The sequence below is a fragment of the Lutra lutra genome, chromosome 6 (genome assembly GCF_902655055.1).
Source record: "Lutra lutra chromosome 6, mLutLut1.2, whole genome shotgun sequence".
In the NCBI taxonomy this organism is placed as follows: domain Eukaryota; kingdom Metazoa; phylum Chordata; class Mammalia; order Carnivora; family Mustelidae; genus Lutra; species Lutra lutra.
This window is the reverse complement of record NC_062283.1, coordinates 38,002,233-38,026,852: the sequence shown is the minus strand read 5'-3', so window position 1 is coordinate 38,026,852 and position 24,620 is coordinate 38,002,233. Positions and strand designations below refer to the sequence as shown.

Here is a 24,620-nt window from a genome sequence, read left to right as displayed (position 1 = left end):
CAAGATACCCTTAGATACAGTGGCTTAATCAAGAGTATCATATAACAGTCCAGGTGGGGGCACCTGGGTGGCTTAGTGGGTTAAGCCTCTGCCTTGGGCTCAGGTCATGATCTCAGGGTCCTGGGATCAAACCCCACATTGGACCTTCTGCTCAGCGGGGAGCCTGCTTCTCCCTCTTGCTCTGCCTGCCTCTCTGCCTACTTATGATATCTCTCTCTCTCTCTTTCTCTGTCAAATAAATAAATAAAATCTTAAAAACAAAACAAAAACAAAAACAGTCCAGGGGGTATAGTGGGTCCATCATGTCAGGCATCCAGGCTGTGCCAACTTCAACAAGTGCTTCCATCTTGAGGTCCAAAGTAGTTACTACAGTTCCCACCATGATGTCCCCCATGCCATCAAGAGAGGAGAAGGAAAGGGATATGTGGTTGGTCTTTAGCTAGTAGGCTGGGGGAATTCTATCACTAAGAGAAAAGGGTAAAAAAATGGGTATTGGGAGCACAAGTAGTCTCTGTGACATGTTACAATTTATACTTTATCCTAAATAATATTCAAAATAATATTTTGAGTTAAATATGAGGCACAGAAACATGTGCTTTGAGTAGAGCAGGGGGAATTAGCATCACTCAACTTGGAGACTTAATATGTACAAAATACTGAAGATCTTACTGTGTAATGATACATAACTTAAATAGGTGCTGAACACTGTCCTGAGTGCTTTACATGGATTATCTCACTTACTACACAAAATCATCCTGTGAGCTAGATGTTCTTATCCTCCTCCTTTCATAGATAAGGAAGGTAAGGAATAGAGACAGGCCAAGGAAGCTACTGTGGTAGAGCTGGTACTTGCATCCAAACATGCAGGTTTCAGAACTGCCTAACAACTTCCTGTTCAGCCAGCACTTCGAATGGAAGGCTTCCTTTTGAAACTGGATAGGAGGAAAGATTCCCTAAATAGTAATACCTTGAATTTAAACAAAAATGTAAAAATCAAAACAAAACCTGAAATATACCCTAAAACAAGGTTTACCCTAAAGTATTGTTTTATTTTTACAGTCAGGATTGTAGATAGTAAGGAGATATTCTAGATTTATAATCAATAAATAAAACCCAGATTCATCTATGGTATTAATTTAGACTAAAGGAGAGTTAAAAAAAAAAAAAAAGAAAAGAAAAATTGATCCAAATGTGATATATTTACTACTCCTGAGAAAATAAATATAAGACCTTATTTTCTGAACATTAAGCGTTGTTAATAAATGATATAGGTATATCCAGGTATACTTCAGACCAACAAGTTCATCCCAGTGTTTGGTGCTTAATCTCACCCTCAGACCTTTTAGGTGATTATATATCCGTAGGTGCTTTAAATTACATTTAAATAATCCCAATTTATTAAATTAGAAGATGGCCTTGGAGTATTAAAGTAACAGTATCCACTCCCTAGATGTATTAGTTTGCTAAGGCCACCATAGCAAAGTACCAGAGAGAGGGTGGTTAAAATAACAGATATTTATATTCTCACAGTTCTTGATGCTGGAAATCCATGATCAAGGTGTGGGTAGGTTTGCTTTCTTCTGAGGCCTTTCTTTCTGGCTCGCAAATGGCTGCCCTCTTCCCATGGGGGTATCTTTCTGTGTCCTAATGCCTTCTTCTCATAAGAAAACCAGACAGGTGGGGATTGCGGCCTCCTTAGCAGTGTTAACTTAATCACCTCTGTAAAGGCCCCGTCTCCAAAAACAGCCATTTTCTGAAATACTCAGGGTTAGAATTTCAACCTATGAATTGGGTCAGGGGAGGAGTCCCTAACACTGAAACACTGTGGAAACACGAAGGCTACAAAATCAATTTGCAGCAGTGAGAAGTTCCGCATTTGACTGCTCCCTTCTTACAGCTTTCGCCAAAATAGGATATGGTGCAGATGGTATGTTTCAGTGACAGTAAACCTCTTCATCTAAATATTTTTTGGCAGCCTTACCAAATTCAATATGAAAATTATTTAAAAGAGCATCTCAAACTTGCTATTGCTGACATTTTCACCAGCCAGGCAGGAGGGAAAATCACTGTGACTTTGGCAGATGTTTTGCTGAAAAGATCAAGTGTGGTTGAGTGAAGTGAGCGGCTATGACAGGCAGGCCGTACAGCAGCTCAGAGCAACACCAGGCCTCGGACCAGAGAACTATTAGCCACAGAAGAGCTGGAAAAATACAGGGCAGTGTTCAGTTCAGATGAATTCCTTTTCTAAAGTCATAACTGCAGAGAACTTAAAGTGTGGCAGCAAAAGAAAACATTTTACCTCTTGGATTATGGCAGTGAAATAAAAAAAGGATAGGCACATAGCTAACTAAGATTTTGAAGTATTCTGAAAATATCATCAAGGGAATTATTCCATTGTCTCACAAGAAAATTCTTAATGATACTATTTTTATTTTTTAATTTTATTTATTTATTTAATTTATTTTTATTATATTTATATATAATATAATATATACTTATATAATATATAAGTACTTACATATAATTATATATAATATATACCTACATAATTATGATTATATTTTATTATTATTTATTATTTTATTTTCTCAACCACTGTATTTCTTTCATTTTAAATCTCTGGAAAAGAAGAAGAAGAAAGGGAAATTGTGGACTTTATGTCTGTAAGATTAACATGGAGGTTAAAGGAGGGGACCCATAAAGTCAAAGAGCAATTTTCTAAAAATAATCTTCCCATCTATGAAGTTTTTATAAGTTGTACTTATCTGGGTTGGGACAAAATATATTTTAAAAACTTTGGCATAACTGAAAAGGAACATTTTTGTTTGTTTAAAAACTTGGAAAGAAAAGCTGTGGCACTATTAAAACCGACTACCTCAAAGATTTCTACATGGTTATGACAACATTGGGAGCATCGGACATCAAACAAAGGGGAACTGCTGGAGGCTTTCTTTTAAAGAATGATTATTGAAGACCTTTGAGTCTACCTCTATATCAGGTTGTATGTAATACAAATTACACACAACTTTATATAGGTAATATTGGCATTATGGAAGACCAAGACCTTGAGATGATTAAGAACATTAATAACATTAATAAATAACAGTACAACAGCCACCCAAATGGTACGTAATGGTACATCTTGAGGGCCTTAGAGGAGAGGCCTGTGTGAGCCTGCCCTGGCGCCCTCTCTCACCATTCACAGAAGTGTGGGCATTCTGGAAAGGTAGCTTTCTCAGGGGACTATGTTCTTTATCATGTCAGGACCTTTAAATATGCTGCTCTCTTAACCTAAAATACAAATCCCACCCCACCCCCCGTTCATCACTTGCATGGAGTTAAAATTCCCCTTTAAAATCCCTGGGATACTGATCTCGTCTCCCAGTGTATCCAGTACTGTCAGTTTGTCTGTAATTGCTGCTGCTTCGTTTGCACACCAGATAAAGGGGTTGGTTGTTTTGGGGTTTTTTTTTTTTAGGAAGCCTCTTTTAGAGATCATCGTAAACACCAGATTCTCTTCAGGAACTGAAACAAAGTAAAGGAAGAGAACATTTGCATTTCTCATCTCATGATCTCGCCAGGTTACATGTTGGGTTAGTGGCAAAGCCAGCGCAGACACATACTCACTGTTTAAATTGTTCCCTCTCTTCCCTTTCTCTTCCTCTCTCCATATTACTGAATATATACATAAGACAAATACCTAAGGCTAGATAAATATAAAAATAAGTCCTCTGTGTTGTACTTAGACTGCATCACAATTAAACTTCCGCTTGTCAGTCTGTCCTGTTCGGCAGTGACATGGCTGGGGACAGGGCCTCTTTCCTATCTACTCTTCCATATACAGCCCTGGAGCCAAAGCACTCAGAGAATAGTTTGTTGAGTAAGTAAACAAGGGAATGAATGACCAGAACTTATTAACTACAACAACTTTTCTTTTTAAAAACATAACTGAATTTTGTCTCTGTACATAAAAAAATAATAATTTTTATCACTGATCTCAGTTTCATTTTCAGGCTAACCAAAAGACTCTTCTTCTCTATAGTTTTTCTTCATGAGCTAATAGGATATTACTACATTTAATCTTTTGGATCCAAACTGTTTAATCAACTAAGTGCTAGTCTTTTACTTATTTTTCCAATTAATTGACAAAATTGACAATATATTGGGCCGTAGAGAATACTTTGATGGAAAGACAATTTGTCAGACATGATCTATGTTTATCTACCTTTCCAACCAATAATATTAGATCTAAAAATGTTATGTTTTATCTTACGCATTTAACCATTCCCATCCATAGAAACAGGCTCTAATGTCACATATCTTAAAAAATAGACAACCTCTGCATATCCTATGCAACTCTCCAAATAGTACCTCTCAATCACAACAAACCTTTTCAAAATAGTCATAGGAGCTCCCTGTAGTTACTTATCTCTCATTCTCTCTTCTGACTGGCCATTCCTTTAAGGTCCCAGCCCTACTTCTTCACCAAATCTATGCTTAAAATCAGTGATCTCCAGGGTGCCTGGGTGGCTCAGTGGGTTGGGCCTCTGCCTGGGGCTCAGGTCATGATCTCAGGCTCCTGGGATTGAGCCCCACATCAGGCTCTCTGCTCAGTGGGGAGCCTGTGCACCCCCCCGACCTGCCCCTCTGCCTACTTGTGATCTCTGTCTGTCAAATACATAAATAAAATCTTAAAAAAAAAAAAAATTAGTGATCTCCATGGAGCTGGGCCCTTATCATCACTTCTGTGCCTATTTGTTTTTTAAGATTTTATTTATTTATTTGAGAGAGAGAGACAATGCTCAAGCACTAGCTTGGTGGAGGGTAGAGGAAGAAGCAGGCTCCCCTCTGAGCTGGGAGCCCGATGAGGGACTTGATGACCTGAGCCCAAGGCAGATGCTTAACTGACTGAGCCACCCAGGCACACTGTGTCTCTTTCTTACTAAAATTCTAAGTGGTAAACAACACTTTTTTTTTTTTTTTTTTACTTCTAACACTTTATTCTTCTGATTTCTGTACCATGACACCTTTTTTCCCCCATGCCTTAAATTGTCTTCCTTTGTATGCTCTTTAACAGTCTTGACTTTCTTCAGGACCTCTAAATAAGGAAAATAGCCCGGGCTCTATTTTGTCTATTATTTTTATCTCTATCTATACTTCCTCCCTATTACATTTAGTACTATAGATTTTTGTTACTAACATATAATGTATTATTTGTTTCAGGGGTACACATCTGTGATTCATCAGTCTTACACAATTCACAGCACTCACCACAGCATATACCCTCTCCAGTGTCCATCACCCAGCCACCCCATCCCTCCCACCCCCCTCCACTTCACCTCAGTTTATTTCCTGAGATTAAGAGGCTCTTATGGTTTGTCTCCCTCTCTGGTTTCATCTTGTTTCATTTTTCTCCTCCGTTCCCCTATGATCCTCAGTCTTGTTTCTCAAATTCCTCGTAAGTACTATAGATTTTTAATTCCATCTGTATGCCAATATATCCTGTCTGTGTGTCTAACTACCAACCTTTTTTTCCTATTTCCAACCCTAACCTGTCCCTGGTGGTCCTGATCATATACACACTTCCTACTTTACTGTCCACATGGCTATTTAGGAAGCCCCTCAAACATCCAAAAGGGAACTCATCATTTCCACCACTTACTGAATTCTTCCTTTTCAGTAAATGACACTACCATTCAACTAGTTATCCTGATGAAAAACCTGAAAGTCAATGGATTTGTTCTTCTTTCTGAACCACTTAGACATCTAAATGGGCAAGTACTGTCAGTTCTGCTTCAGAATATAATCGAAGCTTACCCTCTTCCCTGATCTCTGCCGCTACTTCCCTAACCTAAGTCACTATTTATCTCTTCTTAGTTCAGAAAGTAACTTTCCAGGTCTCCTGTGCGTCCACTTCTAGTTCCTACAATTCATCCCCCACACAATAGCTAGAACAATGCTTTGAAAATGTAAATCAGATCACAACCCTTCCCTGTGGTTTCCCATTATACTTAGAACAAAACCCGGGTTGTTTTCCAGCAGGTCCCCCCCACCCCTAGGTCTTACAGACTCTCCCAGTCCCATCTTCTCCTCATCCATCTTACTTCAGCTTTTCAGAGCTTTCTCAGACTAGCCAAGGAAAGTTCATCACTCCTCAGGCTCTTGCACTTGGCTCCTTCTGCCTAGATAATACTTCCTTCAGATCCTTGCAAAGCTGGTTCCTATTTTACGTTCTCAGAAGTGTCCTTCTCCGGGTTCCTGGGTGGCTCAGTGGGTTAAAGCCTCTGCCTTCAGCTCAGGTCATAGTCCCAGGGTCCTGGGATCGAGCCCCGCATCGGGCTCTCTGCTTGGCGGGGAGCCTTCTTCCTCCTCTCACTCTGCCTGCCTCTCTGCCTACTTGTGATCTTTGTCTGTCAAATAAATGAATAAAATCTTAAAAAAAAAAAAAAAGAAGTGGCCTTCTCTGCCCGGCGGATCAAAAGTAACTCACTCCACTGAGACAGTCTCTTCTTTTTGTTTTTGTTTTTTTTTTTCATGATGACTACTAGTTCTAAAATTATCATAACTTATTTAATTGCTCATTATATGCCCTATCCTGTCTTATGACTCTTGTAGCTCCAACATCTAGAAAACTGCCAATTAGACTATAGGTACTTGGTGCTCAATGAGTATTTACAGAATGAATTAATATATCAAGGAGGTGTTTCTAAATGTAACATACATCTTTTACTATGAAAAGAGAGAAATAATTAATATGTAAAGAAGACATTCTGGAAGGGAATGTTCTTCCAAAGCATGGGAAAATAATTGTTCCCAAATGATAAGGATTTTACTAATTGTTTTCATGTGTTTCTGAATACAGAGTATTAAAATAGGTGAGTTTTCTAATCCTTTTGTTCTTTGTATAATATTTGGGACAGTAGTTTCAAGTCAAAGTTTTCATGTCATGATTTGATAGGAGACTTCATGTCTTAACCAGGTAAATGATTCTTCAATGGATACAAATAATTGTTAAATAATGGTGATGTCATTTAGTAGTTTAATGCATGGTATTGATATTTTTAAAATTACATATATGGAACATATATTTATGCTATAATCACAACATATTTACAGAGACAGATTTAGATAATTATATACCTTTGTACTTGTATAGATTATATGTGCTTTTAACAAAATTTTTAAATGAATTTGTAAGCCCATATGAGAATGTGTACATGAAAATATCTGTGTAGCTAAACCACTGTTCTGTTTGTAAAATGAGATTAAACTGTGTTTTCCTAAACTGTGGTATAAAGGAATGGTCACAAGACTGAGATTCAGAAGATCCAATCCAGCTTCTGCTGCTCACTGTCATGATTTTGAGCAAACCATTATACTCACTAGAGTGTACGTTCCATTAGGGCAGGGATTTTTGTCTGCTTGTTCATTGCTGTTTCACCAGGATCTGGAAAAGGCTTGGTTCAGTATAAGTGCTGAACAAGTATTTGTTGCATGAGCTAAAATTCTCCAAAATTAGCTTCCACATCTATAAAACAAAGTTTTTGCAACCCTTGCATTCTAAATAGTCTTAAAGCTATTGTGAATTTAAAGAAGACAAATTAATAGCTAGAAGTGTTTATGCAGTTTTTACCTGGGCCTTTATACATTGTTTAGTTCATCAAATCTCTTTTCATTGAATATTTATTAATATGAATAAGACAGAAGCTTGGTATCAGTCCATATTTGCTGTCTTCAAAAGGACTAAAACAAAAACTTTAAAATTAAAAAATATATTCAAATTCATAAAATTAAGTAACTCTAAAAGAAAGTTGAATAACCAGCTTCTCAAATGATGTTTTCTCAGAGTGGGTAGCATTTACATTTTGGAAGCTATTAAGTTTTAAAACTGCTCTAAGAATGTTAGGACACTCTGTAAATATACCCTTTGTTAAGTATACTTGATGTCCCAATTAAATTATGTAAACAAATTAGTAGACTCTTCACTTTTAATTTTTTCATTCATTGAACGAATATGTATTAAGTGACAACCATGTGAAACCTGTGTTAGGAAATGATAGCCTACTTGAGGAGCCCACTCTGCATCTGTCACCTGCACTGCCAGGTACACACAGAGCCCCGAGATCTCTGGCCACAGAGCGTTTTGGCCAGAGTCAACATCAACATTGGAGAGACTGCAGAGGAAAGCTGTGCACGGCTGAGAAGACAGTGGCCCCCTCCGGATCACCATTACTCACAAGCCTCCTCCCACGCAGTCAGCAGGACAGTCCCGCCACCCGTGTTGCTTCCCTGTTCCCTCACAGCCTATGTCCTCACTTACTCCGGACTGATGATTAATGAGACCCTGACCCCTTTATAATAAAATCATTGCCGCTCTACCCTGTCACTCTCTCTCCCCCCTTATCATTCATGGGTTTTTTTTTTCCATAGCGCTTATTACCAAGCATATATTTATTTATTTGTTCATTGCCTTGATTGTATACACACATGAGAATGTAAGCTCCAATGATAGCAGGAAATTTGTCGTTCGTCAATATATCCCCAGCACCAGAACAGTGTGTGACACATAGTAGGTGCTTAGTAAATATTTGTTGGATGGGTAAATGAAAAACTGAATGAACAAGTAACCAAACTTCCCCACTACTGATCGTCTTAACTGTTTCTCCTTCAGTTTCCAGAGTCACCACACCATTTAGATTTCAAGTTTGCCCTGGTTTTTCTAGCTATGATAGTCCTTTTTCTCAATAAGAATTCAGTGTCCCACCCTGGATTTACTGCCTCCCACTGCTTTGGGGAAACATTTGCATAATACTGCTTAGCTCGCTTCAGTAACACATGGCTGGGGCTTGCCTTTTACCCCTGAAGTGGACTGCAGCCAGTATGGGTGCGTGAATGAAACGTTGCTCTATCGTAGTGACTTCTAAAGGAGCTGCATTTGAGAAGAAGGCTCAATCAATCAAACAGCACTATAAAGTCCATAAATGAAGTCACTACCTTCAGTAAGTGTACAAATTCTGCAATGACGAGTCAAATAGGCAAGATAGAGACTAGAAGGGGGAAGAGTAGAGAATCCCACCTAAGGGTGGGAAAGTGGGTACATCCATACGAATGTTGGTAGGAATGATTTAAATTACTATGTTTCTAAATGGCAATTTAGGAATAGCTATTAAGACGAAACAGATTCCTACCCTTTCACTAGCATGCAACCTCTAGAAATTTGTTCTATAAAAACTCTCCTGTAAGCTGGAAACATTCCAAGTGCTCATCAGTAAGGAGATGGCTTAATTATGACACCACCTAATGGTGCAATCATTTAAAAAAAATAGAGACATGTTTGCATTATAGTTACATTAAACGGAATGAGGAAAATGTGTGATCTTGTTACTGAGTTTCTACCCATGTTCTAGACACTAGGGATAACAGTGAGCAACATTCACAATGTTCCTCTCCTCCTAGAGATGAAATTCTAATTGGGGAAACAAACAATAGAAGATTAATGGCAGAGCAGTGCAATAAAGAAATACCAAGCATGGCAAGGAGATGGCAAATGATAAGGATGAGAGAAAGCCTCTCTGAGGGGGTGACATTTGCACAGAGACCTGAGCAAAGTGAGGAAGCAAGGCAAGAAATTCAGAAGGGAAAGACAGGAAGGCAGGCCCTGAAGCAGCATGCTTGGAGTGTTCAAGAAAATTCAGGAAGACCATGTAACGGGAGAGCAAGGACAGGATGACAGGCAGCGTGTGAGATCTGAGAGGTGGCCAGGAGCATTTTATGAGCCATAGTAACAATTTTGGCTTTTCTTTTAGTGTTGATGATAAACCAGCACAAGATCTTGAGCAAGGGAATGACATATTCAGATTTATGTTTTTAAGGAACTGCCATGGCTCTTATGTAGAGAATATTCATCATTGAGTCCCTATAGCATAATCAATTTTTTTTTTATTAGGCAAACTACAAAAGGATTGCAGTGACCAAATATGAGAGGAAAACAGCAGTCTTTCCTATTGTTTATCTAGGAATGTTTTGGGGCACCTACTTCACAAAGGTTTTATGAGGGTTGGAGCCTTTCTGTGTTTATATACATACATAGATGCATACAGAGCATATATTAATGGGTATTAAATGCTGCTGTATGAAAAACTGAAAGAAAATCAGAAATATGTATCAAATGCATAGATGTTAAAACTGGGGCGGGTATTAAAAGTCTAAGTATTTGTCTAACACTTTGATACTGTTCTAATCCAATAAGTGTTTTAGAATTTCATTTCCATGGTATGAATAGAATGCTGGTTAGTGTGTCTCAAAGTGGCTTGAGGAGGGTTGCTCTGAACTTAGAGTTTGTCAGGAAAATGATCGGTCATTATAATTCATGATGCAAAGAGAGACTCACACCCAAAACTGCCAGTCAGAAGTCATGCACCTGAGGCAACGAGCCATGAGAGAGCCGAAAGGCTTCGAGTTAAGATAATAACTGTTCTACCTCCATAGGTATGCTCTGGGCCATCTCAAATGAGCCTGTGTATGGTAAAGTGTTTCAAAAAGCATTAAATGAAATACTACCGTTTCTCTTTATGGGATTACTGATACATGGTCAAAACTGTGCTATTTTTCATGCCTGGTTCCCTGTGCCTCTTCTCCTTTAAAGGACAAGGCCCAGTCATTAGGTCTGTTCCCATACATTTGGAACACTCCAGACTGAGGAAAAATCTTTTAGGTTCTTTGGCATCATCTTTCCACATAATGCCGTTCAGTGCCAAATCCCACTTTTCACTGCAGTGGTCACTTGAGCAGCAATATTACAATGAGCTCATTTTGGTTCATTGAGATTCAGGCCGTCTCTGGGCCTGGGGCAGTGGTCTGCCCTCCACGACTACCTTCTTGGCCAAAGCATATGTTGGCAAAGAGATGTAGCTAACCAGACCATTCTCTTAGACTCTCTTTTTCTGAGCAAGCTTTTAATTATAGGCATCATTGTTTTATTTGCAGAATCGGTCAGTATTTTGGGAGAGATGGTCTAAACAAAACTTAGAGTTTCTTTTACTCTTTCTTGTCAGAGTCAGGCCACAAGAAGTTAAAAAGCACCATCCAGAGAAGCACAGAAACAGGAATGGCAGCCGAAATGAGGAAGATGGTAAGGCAACCAAGTCGAGAGTCTACTGACGGCAGCATCAACAGTTACAGCTCTGAGGGAAAGTAAGTGATGTCAGCACCTTTCTTTGGCTTTAGAACCACCAATTGTGTGGTCAAAGGTAAAATAACAGCTGCTAGCGGTTTCAGTGGAGCTGCTCTACTTAACTAGGGCTTCAACCCTCCATGTTTTAAACAGCCTTACCTCTTATGATATGTACACAGGGACACACTGCTGCACCTGGTCACTCAGACTTTTCAAAGGTATGAAGAAGAGCTGAGTTAACCTGAATAAACCGATCTCCATCATCCAGAAAACTCACAATAGTCCCTTCCTGGATGTTTAGTGTAGAAATGCTACATTAAATGGGTTATTTCATGTGGGAAAACTCAGAATCTGGTCTAGTCACCAAAATCTGAATTAAAATTTAGAATTGAGAAATGATTTCCCATATTCCTTCTTCTCTCCAAACTATTTTTTTTGTTTGTTTCTGAGTTGTTGGAAGTCTAACACTCTGATAATAAGCAATTATAATTTTTTTGTTTTAAAACACCACTCATTTTTATCTTAGGAAAAAAAAAACAGAATTTATCTTCCTCATTACCTTTCTTGTTAAAGAGTTTTAGTTAATTAATCTTAAAATATATCTTAAAATCTTAAAAATATATAACTAGATTTGTGTTTTACTTACATGCTTTTACATATAGATCTCGCAAAAAAGAAAAAACCTGCATTTTTCTATGCTTGAGAAATTTTCTGATAAAACCAAACTTTTACTGAGGTGATAGATCTTACAATTAAGTAGTTATTAGTCTGCGGTGGATTACTTGGGGATTGATCATGTACAAATTTTCTATAATTATTCACTTACTGCCATTTAGAAATCTCATTTACCAATCTAATAGTAATAATTTATTTTACTCTACTGGCATTTTTAAATTTTGTTCGGAAGACGAAATAAAATTATGCCAAGTTAATGTTCATGACTTGCTTTCCTATTCCTGAAACTAGTGTTTATTTGATCAAATGATTTGTATGTATACTCCCGGTAAGATATAGCTAAGAGCAAACATCAGCAGGAATGAAAGTTACAGAGATGAACTTGCTGACAAAATGCCAATATTTGATTAAGTGTTGTAATGTACAAATGAAAGACAGGAGACATTATTTTCTGATAAAAAACTAATAAATAATATGTACCTCCACTGTGAATAAGCCACTTAACCTCTTACAGATTGATTTTCATAGTCTCTGAATGTGATCGTATGTGCCCTCTCTAATTCCCTTGATTATGAGGAAATAATACGTGAAAAAGCACATTGGAAACAATAAATCCCTATAGAAATATGCTTATTGAAAAATGCTCACTGAGGTCCCACTACATAGCAAGCATGTTTCTTGTTGCCCAGGATACATCAGTAAACAAGAAGAGCACACTCACTGTCCGCTGGAGCTTACAGTCCCGGGAGTTCAGGCAGTCGGGGTGGAGTAAGAAATGGACAGCACCTGGGTGGCTCAGCTGGTTAAGTGCCTGCCTTCTTCTCAGGTTGTGATCTCTGGGTCCTAGGATTGAGCCCCGCATCAGGCTCCCTGCTCATCGGGGAGTCTGCTTCTCCCTCTCCCACTCCCACTGCTTGTGCTCTCTCTCTCAAATAAACAAATAAAGTCTTTTTAAAAAATGCTTTATTTTGAAGAAAAAAGAAATGGGCGTAGTCTAATCAATTCTCTTCCATTTGAACTGAATGAAAATCTCAGATAATATAAAAATGTAGTTCATTAAAAAATGAATAAATGAAACATTTTTACCTGTGAATAAGAATTTGTACTTTGCTATAACATATATTGAAGACATTATCAGGTACATTTTGAATTTAGCATTAATGTTACTGAATGTTCATGAACAATTATTTATGTAAAATTCATGATATAAAAATTACCATCTCATATTTTATGTCAACAGTGTATTTATGTAGGGATTTGTATTTGTAAATGTCCAGAAAACTTCGTATATTAAAAACTATAATGACACCCTCCTGAATAGAACATCAGCTCTTAACTCGAGAGTTTATTTCGACCTTTTCTCAGTCAGTGCTGAATTCATACCGTTGGTTCAGAGGCAGTGAATGCCAAGAGTCTATGTAAACTGCCTAATGTTCATGATTCGGGATCAGAATTAGTAGTCAAATGGAAACTAATAAAAGGAATTCTAGGAGATCTAATGTTTTGATTTTTATCCTTTTGCTGATAGCTTAATATTTCCTGGAGTAAGACTAGGAGCAGACAGTCAATTCAGTGATTTTCTTGATGGACTGGGACCAGCTCAGCTTGTTGGCCGCCAAACCCTTGCCACCCCTGCAATGGGTAAGAACCATTTTTTCCACAGGAAAACTGATGTTTCATGACCGACAAGGTCATTTAAAGTATCATAATAGTAATATAAGTGAGAAGCAGCATTTGAGCAAGGGTATTGCTGGCTTCAAATGACTATTCTAATTTCTGATGCATGTTTCTAACTTGAGACATGATGCAAAATGAATAAAGTTAGTCATAAATCTTTGAACTGTCAGAAAATTTTGTCAACATAGAGTCCACAACAGACCCAAATGTAGGATGAGGGTAGCATTTCACAGCATAGAAAGATGATGGATTATTCAGTAAAGAATGTTGGCAAAACTGTTAAACTAAACAAACAAAAAAGATTAATGAAATTGCCTCCCTACTTCAGAACCTATACATATATTTTATACTCAATTACAAAAGAGAACCGGGGTAGAGAAAAACACTAGAAAATACTAAAAAATACTTAATGTTTCTTTGCTCTTGGAATGGGAAAATTCTTTCAAAGGATCAAACCAAAGACAGATAAATTGAAAACTCCTACTAGCAAGATACACCCTAAATTAAGTTAAAAGGAAAATGATGAAAGGAGAAAATGACATGTAACATGTGCAATAGCTATTCTCCTGAAGGATACGAGATTCCATGGAATTCTCAGCAAAATGCATGAAAATAGGTCACTACAAAGGCACATCATCATGGACTCTCACAGCACCAGAGATCAGAAAATCCTACAAGTCTTCTAAGAGGAAAAATAATTCTATACAGAATTATCAAAAGTCAGATTCCCATCAGACTCCTCAGTAATAATACTGGGAGCCAGAAGACTACTGCGTATTATCTTAAAAATCTGAGTAACAGTTGATTTCCAACGTAGAGTACCACAGCCAGTCGAATTATCAGGTAAGTTTCAGGCTGGAATAAAAAAAAAAACATACTGACAAAGAAAGGTCTCAGAATATTTTCCTTATACGCAGCATTGCTCAGAAAGTGACTAGAGGATATACCTCAACAAAATGAACTAAGTGAACTTAAAAAAAAATAGGAACTAAAAAAAGAAGAAAAGATCCAGTAAATAAATGCTTTAACACAAGAGAGAAATGGTTGGGATACCCCAGACAATAGTGAGGAAAAATCTGAAGATAACAGCTGCAGGAAGCTTCAAAAGCAGTTTGCACTGGGTGTTGTACGCAGCTGATGAATTGTTGAGCTCTACATCTAAGGCTAATGATGTACTATATGTTGGCTAATTGAATTTAAGTAAAATTAAATTAAAATAAAATAAATAATAAAATAAATTAATTGATTAAATAAAAATTTGTCCAAATTGTCAGAATCCATAAAATAAAATTACAGAATACCTAATGTGTTTGATTTTTTGGAAGAGGTCAACAAGGAAGAGAGAATAAGGGGTTGAACTAATGATATGTACATAAAATGTATGCAGATGCTTTTTAAAAAGACACTATTTAGTATAGGGAAAAGGAAAAGCTGTCCAAGAAATGAGAAGTAAACACAGTATTCTAGTTCGTTCATTTCTAAGTAATGTTACATAATCATAATTATAGAGTCCAATATTGGGATAACAGAAAGTGTCAAGTATATGGCAGCGGTAGGAAGGCAGTGAGAGAAAATGAAGTTAGAAGTCAATAATAACATCTAAAACTGAAAAATATAGAAAAATACCTTATATGTATAGTATTTAGAAATAGGGAGGTAGATGCCAAATAGTACAAAATAAATCAGATAAAAAATATTGAAAATCTTGAAAGCAGTGACCTTTGGAAGGCAAGAAGTTGAGAAAGATAATGGGACTCTTTTATACTAATAAGAAGACTTATAGAACTGTTTGATTTTTTAACTGTGTGTGTATGTAATTAAAATAAAAACAAAAGAGAAGTCTGGGAGCTGAGGTCTAAAACAGAGTTATAAAACTAATGAACAATCCAGAGCCACAAACTTGATCAACTGACCTGGCAAATAAAGAGAATTCACAACTGAGAAAATGGAGAGAATTTAAGAAAAAAATTAGAAATAATTACATTTAGCATTTTCAGAAACTAAGTATCATATCAATCAGAAAATGATGAGCACTTTAGTAAAAATGGCCAAAGGACATGAACAGGAAAAACGTAAAGGGATACAAACTGAAAATATTTAGAGATATGTTCATTAATATGCAAATTATCACTTTTTAACCATCAGATTGGTAAAAATTAGACATATTCCTAATACCCTTATTTGTGGGTGTGGAAAATGGGAGGATAGATACTTCGGTGGTAGTACCAACGGGCACAAGCTTTCTGAAGGGTACATAGCAATATGCGTGGAATTTTTGATTGTCCATTTAACTAGACCCAATAATGTAAAATCTGTGCAAAATTTCTGTATAAAGCTGTTCATTGTAGTATTATTTGTAATAACGACAACACAGATAACTGGTATTTCCATCAACAGGGATCTGGTTGAGGTAATGGCGTGACCATTCACTGGTCCATACGGTCAATGAATTGAGGATGTGTGGTCACGACAGAGACTGATAGATGATAGATAAAAGATAGATAAGAAGGAATAAAGGGAAAAAAGGAGTTAAAGAAAGAGAAAGTACTTATGAGGTTTCTGGGATATTCACCAAAACATTAATAGTGGTTTTTTCTAGGTAATAGAAATACAGATAATTATACTTTTACTAAGTATTATACACTAGGTTACATAAAGGATAAGAAACCCTAGTAGGCTTAAATACTTCAGTATCGTTGTTATTAAGTGATTTATAAAGTAATATAGGACTCTCATAACATGGATTAGTACCAGAAAAATGAAGGAAAACATTTTAAAACCTGATTGGGAGGCAGGGGGGAAAAAAGTGGAAGCAGGGAGCTCTAAATAGGAGGGCTTTTATCAAGATCATGAAGATTACAATCTGGAGAATGTCGTGTACCTCTATTTTTCTTTTTAACTGTGTGTAACTGCAAAGAAGCTGAGACATTTGCTTCCTTTCCACTTGCAGGTGACATACAAATTGGAATGGAGGATAAAAAGGGCCAGTTAGAGGTTGAAGTTATTAGAGCACGAAGTCTCACGCAAAAACCTGGGTCCAAGTCCACACCCGGTAAGGAAAGGTGGTACTGAGTTTGGACAGGAGACTCTGACATAAGCAAAAAAATCAAAATATTTGCTGCATTTGAATTCTGTGTTCTCCATTTTGCATCATCTGACTGATTAAAAAGGCAGCTTTCCTGTATTCTTTGGTTCTTTAAAAATGGATCTGGGTTTTCCTTGCACAGTTATTCTGTCAGAAAGTATAAGGAAGAGTATTATTGAATTAAGAAAAGTTTAGCTATGATTGTTTCTTAGCTTGTGTTGGTTTTTTTTTTCTCCACATTTACAAATGGAAAGGAAAATTTTTTTTTTTTTTTTTTTAGTTTTAAGCATAAAAAGGAAACAATGAGCTTTCAGTTATACACCTGTATCGTGATGCCAGCTGTACCCCAGATCAGTCAGTCTTAGGTTACCTTGGCAGACCTTTACTGGGAATGATGAAAATGCCAGTGGTGGTAACGTTAAGAGTTTTAAGAAAGAGAATTTATGGAGCACCGGAAATTTAAAATGATTTAAACAGTCAATAGGAAACTTTTCACTAAGCATCTCTAATTCCCTAATAAGACATTCCTAATCAAATCAATTTAACTTGAAGGATTAACTTCTTATGTGTTAAATATTATTTTGTTCAGCTCCATACGTCAAAGTGTATCTTTTGGAAAACGGGGCCTGTATAGCCAAGAAGAAGACAAGAATTGCACGAAAAACCCTTGATCCTTTGTATCAACAGTCCCTGGTGTTTGACGAAAGCCCACAGGGTAAAGTTCTTCAGGTCAGTAACAGTGTGACTGTTTACATAGTAATGTCCACATTATTCATATAAACACTAAAGAGGTGGTCAAACATGAAGAGAATAGATTTCAGGGAGGAGAAATGTGACATCTTTGAGTAGAAAAAAAACATTGTTAATTTACAATACAAACAATATGTAGTATTGAAAATATCTGATGGATCTAAGGGAAGACATAATTTTTATTTTCTCTCCCTTCTTTTTTTTCCCTCTCTCCATCATCTCCTTCCGCTTTTGCCCTGCTTCCCATGTCCCCTTTTCTCGATAAGTAAGTTGGTAGTATAGGATGGTAGATAGGTAGATAATCAAGACCAATGATGCTAATGGTTTATTGAGCATTACTGTGTGCTGGACATGGGATACAAAGAGGAAGAAAGGAAGGAAAAAGAGAATATTCAGGACTGGTGAATGTCGGATGCATTGTTAAGTAACTGCATACATTACTTCTTTCTTTTTTTTTTTTTAATTTATTTATTTGACAGAGATCACAAGTAGAGAGGCAGGCAGAGAGACGGGGGAAGCAGGCTCCCTGCTGTGCAGAGAGCCCGAAGCGGGGCTCGATTCCAGGACCCTGGGATCATGACCTGAGCCGAAGGGAGAGGCTTTAACCACTGAGCCACCCAGGCGCCCACATTACTTCTTTTTTTAAAGATGTATTTATTTTAGAGAGAGCATGTGGTGGGGGAGGGGAAGCAGAGGGAGAGAGAATCCCAAGAAGACTCCATGCTGAACACAGAGCCCAACTCAGGGCTCCATCTCATGACCCCAAGACCGAGGGTCGGATGGTCACCAAACTGCACCAACAAGACACTCCCTTACATTACTTCTTTTAAACATGTTAACTTTCATGTGCCTAAAATATCATAGTCCCCATTTGAAAGATTATGTATGAGGATCACGAAGATTAAATAATTTGGCAAAATTACTCAGTAAATTGAAAAGGGAAGTTTCGCCACTCCTCCCTGTATAAGCGAGTGAATGAGTTCAGTTGAGAACCTTCACAGCTGACCAGAGGAGTGGAAAACAGAACCTTAGGAGGAGGAATAAGTGTAATAGACTACTCATCTGACTCCAGCAGGAGCTGACCCAGATTGTACTGCCTCTAAACTCTCGGACTTATTAATCATCTGCTCAAATCAGAATTGTCACACAAATTTTCAAAAGGCAATGACTTACAATTATTTTTCAACCTGTCCCTTAGCTACCAAATACATAATATAAAAGAAACATAATGCATGTTCTCATTCTTTATACACAGTCCATCGTATACACACTCCACTGGACATTGAATTATGTTGTTTCGCCGGCTAACTTGCACAAATTTTAATTTCTGTATCTCCGTGGCCCTCACATCACTTACTAGATAGTAGTTACTCAAGAAGGTATTGAATTTGTATATAAACAAACTTGTATATTTATTTCTTTAACATGGTTTATGTAGCTAAGACCCCTCATTGACTAGGGAAACATTACTTGCACTCTATCAAATCTAAAAGTTATTGGGCAGTGCCTCTTTGAGCACTTTATTGTTAGTATCTTTCTGTCTGTTCTACCTCCTTGGTATCAGTTACATTCATTTCCCCCACTTCCCTGACTGGCCCACTTTGACAGAAGAGTGCTTTCAATTCTGCAAATGTGAAAGAAGGAAACATTCAAGTTTCATTGCATTTTTCTGTCTCACAGGTGATTGTCTGGGGAGACTACGGCAGAATGGACCATAAATGCTTTATGGGTGTGGCTCAAATCTTGTTGGAAGAACTCGATCTATCCAGTATGGTAATCGGATGGTACAAGCTGTTCCCACCATCATCCCTGGTGGATCCCACACTCACTCCCCTAACCCGCCGGGCTTCCCAGTCATCTCTGGAAAGTTCAACTGGGCCTCCCTGCATCCGCTCATAGTGAACTCATACCAGAGTCATTCCAGTGAAACTCTACCTTTCAGGATAATAATCTGAACCAGATATTTCATGATCAGAAAGCATTGTTGGAGACAGACAATCAACTTGTGTTTTGCCTGTAGTAGTTTTTCAATAATACGTCCCACTTGTTGTTTAAAACCTGGCTTCATATGACAGAACAAGGCAGTCTATCAAATTACAGTAAGAGTCAACATGCTAGTGAGAGTCACTGATGCTTCTGACAAACAGAAAAAGAGGAAACTTCAAATCCAGACACACGCACGCGCGCGCGCACACACACACGTACACACATACACAGAGGCATGCACACACCCCAAACTGAACAAACTGGAAACTCTCACTCTGAAAAGTTGTATTTTACATGTTTCTGCACAGACCACAAGCAGTGTTATTTCCCTGGTGTTCGAGAAGTTTTGTTCTTCTGTGTGTTTTATTTGTGTGCTGTTTGTTGGGTTTTGGTTTCTTGATTTATTTTTCACTGTATTTGTTATTTCCACTAGTTTTTGGATATGTCATGACAGGCCTCATGATGCTTACAAAGACCCTTCCTTTCTTTTCTGAAAAGCACCAAAAAAGGGCTGAAACAGTCTCTGTGGCATCTCCCCAAAGTGTTCAACATCTAGGCAAGATGAGGCCAATGAAGGGTTTCGCTGGCTTTCATTTTAGAATCCTTCAGTCTTGTGTGTGGAAACCCAGAAAACAAAAAGTTATCTTCTGAAACAAATAATCACAGAATCACTCTTCTTAAATGAAAAATAATCTGTGTTCTAAAAAGTTAATTTATTTTTCCATTGTCTTTTATGGAAGACTTTTAAAGAAGTCAATCTGCAACTAATGCTGGGAATTAAAACTAACTGCATAACTGTACTTTGGGAAACACTCCTTGTAATAACTTTTTCTTCCTGATATCCCCCCCAAAAAGTATATGCTCATGTGTTTAAACCATACTCTTGACTTCCCAGAATGGTGACTAGAAACAGATTTGAGCCTAAGACACTTTCAGCTATGCTCAGGCTTCTCAGCCATGTCTCAGTGTGGACACCCCCATCTGCCCTGGAAAGAGCATGGTATGAGCTGTCCAGTATTCCACTGGAAATTCCAGTTGAAATATTCTGCACTAAAGTAATGTTTTTATCCAGTTTTAGTTTACATTTCTTTGAGATTGATGCAAGCACAAAGCTTGATTTTTTTAATGCAAAGTATCTTACTTTGGGGGTGGGGAATAAAACAAAGTCAAATTTCAACTTGTAGTTTCTTCATTTGAGTTTTTCTTGGCCTTGAATTTCCCTTGTGACATTCTGTATACGTGCTACAAACTGCAGACTCTGCAGGTGCATTGATATGTTCTCCCTCCTTTTATGAGTCATTCAATTTTTGTGATCACACAAATAGAGCAGCATGACTTGGAACTGTTCAAAGCTGCATGCACATTTTGTAAAAAAAAAAAAGTAAAAATGAAAAAAAACACAAAAGATTATTTAATAATGTATGTTAGTTCCACATTAGGCCAGCTTGTATGTTGCTGTTGCATGTACAGTTTGCTCGTTAATTACTATAATGAAATAACCAAGAAATCTAAGCCATCCATTTTTGTTAATAGACATTTTGCAGATTTTAGCCAGACTCCATCTATGAGTTTGGGGTGAAATGTCTATAGATGGACTTTATTTTTTACCCTCTGGAAAACGTGATGTAGTATGGACCAAATTCCTTCTAATTAATATTTTGGTGTAGATTCCTACCGTGGGGCTGTACCACATGTAGACACTGTGTACACACTAGGTTTTAATCCATAGACATACTGCCTGCACCAAGTGAATTATTTATTATTATTTACACATGCCAGATTTATCTGCCCATCATTCCACAGGGCACAGACTGACCACTCCTCACCATGCTGAGCAGGAAGAACTGGAGCATTGGTGCACTTCTACTAGATTCCGTTCTGTCTTAGTGGCCAACAATCAACTGATTATAATTGGGTAGTATCTTTCTATTTTGACCACTTGTCTTAACACTCCCCTGTGCTTTTAAAATGAACAACTCATGTATGTAAACATGTTTAATAAAATTTACTTTTCATGTCAGTTGGCAGCCATCCGTGTTCTATGTTTTGCCAGATTTCCATTGCGGGTTCTATGGTGCAAAAATGGGAGCCAGATCGTGGGAAAGGGAGAGTGAGATTTGTTGTCTGCTGTGGGCATTTGACTTGACTTGTCACTGCACTATATATGTCTTAATCTATGCCCAAAGGGTACTTTGCATCACATACAAGTTTTCACTTTGTCAGCCTGTCTAAGTGAGCACATGACTATACTTCTGAAAAGTGGCATTATTAAAAACAATAAATCTCAATAAGAATCAAATGGAAGGTTGTTTTTCTGCTGCTGTTTGAGTGTGCTAATAAAAGAGACAACTCTCTTGTCCAATTGCCAAATCATTTCCAGTTATGTGACATATCAGAATATTAACTCCTGCGTCTCTCATCAAAACACCTGGATCCTCTTTCCATCTTTCCTTGAACCCCTGAATGATTTGTAGATCTTTGCCTTATATTAGGCCAACTTAAAAAACCAAGCAATCCATTAAAATATCTCCAGAAGATCTTAGGGAGTAAATATATCTTCAAAAATAATAGATGAATCTTTATAAATAATATGTTAAAAGAGAAATTATTCATTTTTTTTAAGATTTTATTTATTTATTTCACAGAGAGAGATCACAAGTAGGCAGAGAGGCAGGCAGAGAGAGAGATAGAGGAGGAAGCAGGTTCTCCGCTGAGCAGAGAGCCCGATGCGGGACTCGATCCCAGGATCCTGGGATCATGACCTGAGCCGAAGGCAGAGGCTTAACCCACTGAGCCACCCAGGTGCCCAGAAATTATTCATTTCTTAATTTAATGACTCTTTTCTTCTTCTTCTCCAAAAGTGTGTTCATATATTTCATAATCATCGTCCTCACAAAATACTTGGTAAGCAATAATTTCATATTGCAGTTTTATTTGTAGTAAAACAACTGTTGGGATCTAGTCTCGACCTTTTAAAAGCCCTTAATATTTTTATAGACCACACTGGCTTTGACTTAAAGCAAAATAAACACAACTAAATTAATATCAAATTTGAGACAATAAAACAATGTGAAACATGTCACTACATTAGTTGTTTGAAGTTTTCTAAATAGTTAACTGAATTTTACCCTATTGAGTCAATCAGTTGTTTGGTCTACAAGACATGAAATTATCTGTTAGGTTGGGTCAAGAAGACAAAAACAACAGATCAGTTCAGTTTACAACAAGCTGTCAGAGCTAAGCTGTTTAATGCACATAACTGGGAGGGGGAGGGGGGCAAATCTGTCTTAAAAATAGGAGGCAACTAAATACAGCCTTAAAATTCTTTGTCTAGACAGAGACAGAAAAGCAGGAATCTCTCTTCAAATCAGGTGAGTCTGCCCGGCATTATGGCTTCAGGGCCCACAGTGGTGGAGAGGAAGTAACGGCAGGAAAAGCAGTTTTGCTGTCTTCATGGTTTCTCGCTGACTCTGACAACGTAATATCCAGAAATCCTAGCCTCAGATATATGATCTGATCATTCTTAGCTAATATTATTAAGGGCTTGGTTGGGTACTAGATGTTCTGTTATTTACTTGGAATGTAAAAATCAAAACAAAACAAAACAAAATTGACCTGTCTTAAAGGAGCTCTTTGTCTACTGAGAGAGATCATGATATAAATAATTACAGCAATGTATTTTGATTTGTGTACAAAGAACTACGGAATTACCTTAGATTCTCACAATGACCCTAAGGGTTAAGAACTCTATTAACCCTATTTCACACAAATGATCTGCAGCTGGAGAAGCTAAATAACAAGCCAAAGGTCACAGCACTGGTTAGTGATGGAGCTGGGATGTGAACTAAAGTCTGACTCCAGAGCCCGCCCTGCTAAACACTTTGCATCCTCTATGCCTGACAGTTGAGACACATCTTCAAGAGTGAAGACACAGATGGAGTGAAAAGAAGGGCCATCTGTACCCCAATGTTTCTAGCAGCAATGGCCACGGTTGCCAAACTGTGGAAAGAACCAAGATGCCCTTCAACGCATGAATGGATAAGGAAGATGTGGTCCATATACACTATGGAGTATTATGCCTCCATCAGAAAGGATGAATACCCAACTTTTGTAGCAACATGGACGGGACTGGAAGAGATTATGCTGAGTGAAATAAGTCAAGCAGAGAGAGTCAATTATCATATGGTTTCACTTATTTGTGGAGCATAACAAATAGCATGGAGGACAAGGGGAAATGGAGAGGAGAAGGGAGTTGAGGGAAATTGGAAGGGGAGGTGAACCATGAGAGACTGTGGACTCTGAAAAACTGAGGGTTTTGAAGGGGCGGGAGGTGGGAGGTTGGGGGATTCAGGTGGTGGGTATTGTAGAGGGCACGGATTGCATGGAGCACTGGGTGTGGTGCAAAAATAATGAATACTGTTACGCTGAAAAAATAAAAAATTAAAAAAAAAAAGAATGAAGAGTCCATCAGATGGGAAAGAAGGGAAAGACTCTAGCCCAAACCACTCTGCCTCAACGCAGCTGCCAGCCAGTTCCAAGTACTTTTGCCATGAGCACCTTTCCTGTAGGTATCTTGCCCACAAGTATTTTTGCCGCAAACATTTTCACTACATAACTTATTGGCTATCAGGCAATTTTGCCCTATAAGATAAAAAACAAACAAAAAACTGGTTGACGATTTGATGTGACAGTTTGCTGGCTTCATCAACTGGTTGACAGTTTAGTTTCATCTCTCCATGGACACAGTATTCCCATTTTAAACTATGTTAATCTTAGCTCTCATAGTGGTCTACAGAGTGGTGCAGAGTTTTAAACCCATAGAACTTTGGGACGTCTATCAACAGAAGTGACACTATGTCAACAATATGCTGAAAATAAAAGCAATACATTAAGCAATACAAAACTCAGTTACAAATATGCATCCTAGTATTTGGAAACTGATAACCTCGCTTAACGAAGGAAGATTTAACAAAAAAAAAGAGAGAGAGAGAGAAAGAGACAAATCAACAAGCAAAAAGAAAAGTGTATAATACAATGAGTGGATAACTTCAGAGACAAGTACTTAGGTACAGTCCACAATATACAATCTGTTACTTCCTCAGCATTGCCATGAATCTACATACATTTCAAATGCATTCAAATGTTTTATATTTCATAATAAAGACTTTTTAATTTTGTTACTCATTTTTCATGTCGCATTCTGTCCTTTTTAATGAACTTTATTCATTAAAGTTTTATTCATTCTTTTATTTTTTTGTGATGTTTATCTTTTAC

General features: G+C 37.5%; 1 protein-coding gene across 50 annotated transcripts in view; it reads left to right on the top strand.

Moving 5' to 3' along the window:
* The window catches only part of RIMS1 (regulating synaptic membrane exocytosis 1), a 507,054-nt gene extending 485,307 nt beyond the window's left edge, over positions 1-21,747 (top strand). For 26 of the 50 annotated variants that reach the window (XM_047733118.1, XM_047733120.1, XM_047733119.1 and 23 more), the window contains 5 exons: positions 11,055-11,193; positions 13,377-13,489; positions 16,476-16,577; positions 17,200-17,339; positions 19,041-21,744. In XM_047733118.1, the coding sequence (XP_047589074.1) occupies positions 11,055-11,193; positions 13,377-13,489; positions 16,476-16,577; positions 17,200-17,339; positions 19,041-19,259 (713 nt within the window). In that variant the 3' untranslated portion in view covers positions 19,260-21,744. Of the gene's footprint in view, positions 1-1,672; positions 1,678-11,054; positions 11,194-13,376; positions 13,490-16,475; positions 16,578-17,199; positions 17,340-19,040 lie in introns of those variants that run through there. The other 24 variants (XM_047733167.1, XM_047733129.1, XM_047733127.1 and 21 more) reach the window with 5 other exon arrangements.
* Positions 21,748-24,620: the final 2,873 nt, after the last annotated feature.